Below are 6,000 nucleotides of genomic sequence, written 5' to 3'. Positions count from 1 at the left end.
CAAACATTGTGCTAAATCTTAATTTTTAGTATTTGAATTAAAAGCATGAATTACACTTTTTGAACTATGATTTTGAAAAATAAAAGAAAATAAAGATAAAAATCAAAAGAAAGTGAAATCGAATGGATTTGACATCCTAAATGATGCGTATAAATTGGGTAATATTGTGCTGGGTCGTAAACTCCCATAAAATTCATATAAATACATCAAAAATAGTTGTTGCAAGAAAAACTTTTTGGAACCTAACCATCACAAAATGTCACATATTAACTTTTAGATTTATAGAAAGGAGATGAGGGAGGCATCTTATACCTTTTGATGGGCCATTTGTTATGGCCTACCATGCTAACGGGTTCTCTATCCGGATAACCCGACTCCGGGAACGGGAAACCCTTAAACCAATGTTCTCGGTGTTTCAGCTGAGAGAGGAGGATTGAGGCAGTAGCAGAAGCAAGTGGAAGAGAAATGGCGACGAACAGCATCATTCTGAACAGGAAGAGAAACATTGTGTATTCTCTCTGCAAACGCCTCTCCCTGGATCCTGTAAGCATTATCACTTTTTGATTCTTACATACTGGGCTTGCTAGTGTTATAGGATTTGAATTATTATCTCTTTGCGCGTATTATAGCCGTCATTATTTTCTTCAATGCTTTTGTCTTTAAATCAATAAATAATTGTCTCATTTTTTGCGTAACTTTTAATTTTCACAAATTGGGTTGGTTCTTCAGTTTTTGTGGTCTGAATTGTTAGTGGCTGCGGCCATTTGTTGGATGCTTCTTTAGGAATCTGTGTTCTTTTTTTCTTTGCACATACATGGATAAATAGTAGATAGATATACTGGAAATGTATTGTTTGCAGTTCATTTTTGAATGCAGGCAATGCGATTCGATCTTGTTCATTAGAATAATCTGTACGGATTATGGTCTACTGTAGTTTGCCAACATTGAATGGTTTTAGAGGTGGCCTCTTTTATCTCAGGTCAATTAGGAATTAAGAAGTCTTTCTCTCGATTAGTTGTGAATGCAGAAGTCATTGCTTCTCAAGTTAATCTCCACATAATGCCAATTCAGTTGCTGAATCCTGAATTTGATTTTTGTGCAGGAAATCTTCCTGGGCAACATTGAGGAAATTGATCTTAAGAGCTTGTGCTGTAACATTTTGAAGTCATCGAGGAATGTAGATTCCCTCAAAATCAATGATGAGGTACAATTAAGTTGGCTTATTGCGGTTATGCTTCAGGCCAAACTCGAGGTGCACCCTTCCATATGTAGTTTACTTTGTGGCAGAATGTTAATGAAGTCAGTGTTGTATTGGTTGTTGAGTATTTAGGTGATATATTCGTGATTGTGTTGGTTGTTTGGGGCATTAGATGAATTATTTATGGAAGTCACTTGCCAAGTTTTTAAGCCGAAAATCCATAAGACAAGATCTCATGGAAATGGCTGCATGTCACATTGGCTTGTTTTTATTTCTGTTGGTCTGTCTTGGTCTTGAAAAGAAATTTAATTTTCACTCCTGTTTTTTTGTTTAGGTGATCAGGTGGATAGAGTTTGCAGAGAATTTTCCTGTTGACTCTCAAGCATGCTTTGGCGTCCTCAACAATTTAAATGAAGACTTGGCACAAAAGTCTGTTCTTCAAGGCAATGGGTTGAAGCCCTTGGAAGCTGATGTTGTTGCCTTTTCAGTACTACACTCTTTTGTGGTATGCGTTTTTCATCATTTATTGCTAATAATTTTTGTAATTTAAATTCAATTGCTTTTTTGCTTTTTTGAATTACGTTTCCTTTTTAAGATGCAATATTCATCTTTTTCATTATAATCAGTTTCTCTGTTTGCACAATGTGTTTGTATACTGAGTAACTCGTTTGATAAGATCCTAGGGTTTTATAGTGGAGAAATTGGGAAAATTTAAAGAAAGGGAAAATAGTAAGAGAAATAGGGTTTGATCACTTCGAGGGGATTTGCCTCCTAATTAGCCAAAGGCTATGAATTATGTTATTACTTTATTGATTGAATGGGAAATCCCCATAGGAGTTACACATGTATATATAGGGTAGAGAAACTTACTCCTATTAGTAATGTAAAATGCCCCCTTGAATCCTAATTGTTTTGGGAATCTTAATAAACATTAAATAATCATAACATTAAATAGAATCCTAATTGATTTGAGAATCATAACACATTAATTAGAACTCCCAATTGATTTGGGAATCCTAACGTTCTCGCTTCCTTCAAATCAGCCTTGTCCTCAAGACTGAGCAGCAATAAACACTGAGTCTCTCCACTTTGCAGCCGCATGCACAATGGCTAGCATCTCTTTGTTAGTCATGCTGATGTGGGATGGAGAAAAGCCTTACTAGTAAAAGCAATAGGGCATCTGTTTTGCATTAAAATTGCACCAATGCCAACTTCGGATGCATTAGACTCAATGATGAACATGATGTTGAAATCTGGCAAGGCAAGAACTGGTTTGGTGGAAATTGCGTGTTTAAGCTTGACAAAGGCTTGTTCAACTTCCTTACTCCATTTGAACGCATCCTTTTTCAGTAGAGCGGTCAATGGAGCACTAATTGTTCCATAATGCTTGACAAACTTGTGGTAGTAATAGTCAACCCCAAAATCCTTGCAACATTTTTATTGTTTGTGGAGTAGTTTAGTTTGATATCACTTGTATTTTAGAAGGGAACACCTTCTTGGGAAACAACATGCCCACAGTATTCCGAAGAGTGGTGAGTATAGGACACAAATGACCTAAATATTCTGGCAATAGAGGAATGCAGTGATCATGCGTTTGCTAAGGTGGCAATCCTTGTGGCTTTGCAAATGGGTCAGAAAATTCTGAAATAAGAGTCTAGCCCTTCATCCTGGTCAGATTGATGTTGTAACTCCGTTGTTGTTGAAGTTGTACTAGGCAACCATGTCACTCCTTTCTAAGGAGTTTCTCCATACGATGGCTTGAAATTGTAGTGACATTACCACAACATTTGCCTTTAAGAGTCCCTCTCTGGCTATTCACGACAAACTTCATAACTAGTTTAGAGTCACCTAAAGTCCTTAGGGATCATTTGGAACCACCTATATGGAAGTACTTTTTAGAAAAAAAGTGTTGAATTTAATGAGTGCTAATAATAAATGTTGAATTAGAAAAGTGTTGAAAGTTATAAGTGGTGTTTTGTTGTGTTTAAAATAAGTGGTATTTGAATACTTACTTTTATTATAGGGTATTATATGATTATTTTTGAACATATTTCCAATTACAAATATTAATATTTTTTAATTAACAATTTCATTAATAATTATTTTAATTATTTATAATTAAAATTTTAATATTTTATATTAAAAAATAATATAAAATTATTATTTTTAATTAACAATAATCTTGTTATTAATGTATATTTAATGTTAATTTAAATTAATAAATAGTTATTATTCAATCCATAATTGAATTATAATAATTAATATGTCATAATACATAGTAAAATAATATATAGTTATTTTTAAATATATTTTAAATAAAAATATCAATAATTTTATAATTAAAAATTTAAATGATAATTATATTAATTTTTTGATTAAAATTTAAATATTTTATGTTTAAAAAGATATTATATTAAAAAAAAAATTTGGCATGTAATGTTCACAAATAAGGAATTCAGCATGCTCTGAGCTCAATACAATACTTTCCCAAGGAGGACCAAACTGCCTAACACATGCAAACATAATATGCTAATGTCACATTAAAACTCATCAGATGACAGCACATAATTGCACATGCAAATTTTCTCTCTCCCCCTCCCCCCACTAAATAGAAATATTGTCCTTAATGTGAAAGCATAAGGGAAATGGAAAAAATGTGCACGAGAGAAACAAACCACAGGAAAACAATAGAAAATCACACCAACAAATGCAATATAAAAAGAAAAAATAAAGATGCAAATAAGAATAAATAAAACGAAAAGAAAAAGACAACAAAAGAGAAAGGTCTGAAGACTCCCCTGGGGTCTTGCAGAAGCAAGACCTTTTCATGTGGATCGAATGAAGTCATAAATGGCTTGAGATGTTGTCCATTGACTGTGAAGCTATTACCATTCTTTGGATCTACAATGTCTACCGCACCATGGTAATGAACCTGTTTAATGATGTACGGGCCACTCCATCGGGACTTTAGGGACAAATTGTTTGTCTTTGATTTTCTTGTCATGCAGCAACTTCATCCGCTCTTTCGCTAAGTGGGCATTGTCATAGGCTTCTATCCTGGATTCTTCAAGCTCACAAATTTGCAACTTTCTTAAACCTTTCGCATCATCAAGTGAATAGTTAATTTGTTTTATAGCCCATAAAGTACGATGTTGAATTTCAACCGGTAAATGAAAAGCCTTACCATAAACTAACCTGTGGGGAGACATCCCTAAATTAGTCTTGAATGCAGTTCTATAGGCCCAGAGTGCATCAACCAATTTTTCTGACCAATCCTTTCGATTAAGACAGACCGTCTTCTCAAGTATGATCTTGATCTCTCTATTGGCCAACTCAGCTTAACCATTAGTCTGAGGGTGATATGGAGTAGAGGCCTTGTGGGTCACTCCATATTTTTGCATGAGTTTTTCAAAAGGTTTATTGCAAAAATGCAACCCTCCATCACTAATGATCGCCTTGGGCATGCCAAAATGTGCAAACAAGTCTTTAAGAAATCGGATGACAACCCTATGATCATTTATCCAACAAGGTATGACTTCCACCCATTTTGACACATAGTTTACAACAACTAAAATGTAGGAATTCCCAAAGGAGTTCGGGAAGGGTCCCATAAAATCAATTCCCCAATAATAAAAAATTTCTAGAGTTAAAATAGGGGAAAGAGGCATTTCATTCTTTGTTGTAATTTTTCCAAGCTTCTGACAGGACTCACAGGTCTTACAAAAATATTCAACATCTTTAAACATGGTAGGCCAATAGAGTCCACTTTGCGAAATTTTTGAAACAGTTTTCTTTGCGGCAAAGTGGCCGCCACACTCTCCATTATGACAAAAAGGCATCACAGAGGTAAACTCATCATTAGGCACACATCAACGCACCAACTGATTAGAACAATATTTAAACAGATAAGTATTGTCGAAATAATAGTGTCGTACGTCTGCAAGAAACTTACGCTTGTCTTGAGTTGCCCAATGCTTTGGCATTCGGTCGATGACAAGGTAATTCGCACTATCTGCAAACCAAGGAGCGTGTGACATTGCAAAAAGATGCTCATAAGGAAAATCATCATTTAAGGGAGGAAGAGATAAAGATACATCAGGTAGCTGCAAACGAGGAAGATGATTAGCTACAACATCTTCTACTCCCTTTTTGTTTCGAATGGTAATGTCAAACTCTTGAAGAAGGAGAATCCATCGGATCAATCTGGGTTTAGCATCCTTCTTTGCTAACAAGTACTTCAAAGTAGAGTGGTCAGTAAAAATAATAACAGGTGACCCAATAACATAAGAACGAAATTTATCTAAAACAAACACTACAGCTAACAACTCCTTCTCGGTGGTAGTATAGTTCTTCTGAGCATCATTTAAAGTATGACTTGCATAATAAATAATAGAAGGATTGACTCTTTGACCAAGAACGGCACCAAGAGCGAAATCACTAACATTAGTCATAATTTCAAAAGGCAAGTTCCATCGAGGAAGTTGCATAATGGGTGCAACTGTCAAGTGTTTCTTCAGGGTCTCAAAAGCCTGTTGGCATTCATCAGTCCACAAGAAATTAGTATCATTTTGCAATAAAGCACACAATTGTTTAGAAATACTATTGAAGCCTTGAATGAAACGCCTATAGAAGCCAGCATGGCCAAGGAAAGAACGGATATCCCTCACTGTCTTAGGGATAGGTAACTGAGAAATCAGCTCTACCTTGGCTCTATCGACCTCTATATCGCGCTCAGAAACTAGATGACCAAGTACCAAACCACTACTTACCATAAACAAAAATTTTTCCCAATTCAACAATAG

The 6,000-nt window shown here is 35.1% G+C and overlaps 1 protein-coding gene across 1 annotated transcript in view; it reads left to right on the top strand.

Moving 5' to 3' along the window:
* The first annotated feature begins 241 nt into the window (after positions 1 to 241).
* LOC131165500 (methionine--tRNA ligase, cytoplasmic) overlaps positions 242 to 6,000 on the top strand; it is a 40,559-nt gene continuing 34,800 nt past the window's right edge. The window contains exons 1-3 of the mRNA XM_058123379.1: positions 242 to 543; positions 1,103 to 1,204; positions 1,533 to 1,703. Coding sequence (XP_057979362.1) covers positions 466 to 543; positions 1,103 to 1,204; positions 1,533 to 1,703 — 351 coding nt within the window. The 5' untranslated portion in view covers positions 242 to 465. The remainder of the gene's footprint in view (positions 544 to 1,102; positions 1,205 to 1,532; positions 1,704 to 6,000) is intronic.

This window comes from Malania oleifera, chromosome 10, assembly GCF_029873635.1.
Source record: "Malania oleifera isolate guangnan ecotype guangnan chromosome 10, ASM2987363v1, whole genome shotgun sequence".
Classification (NCBI taxonomy): Eukaryota; Viridiplantae; Streptophyta; class Magnoliopsida; order Santalales; family Ximeniaceae; genus Malania; species Malania oleifera.
The sequence above is the reverse complement of the archived record's forward strand: the minus strand, read 5'-3'. Positions and strand labels throughout refer to the sequence as shown.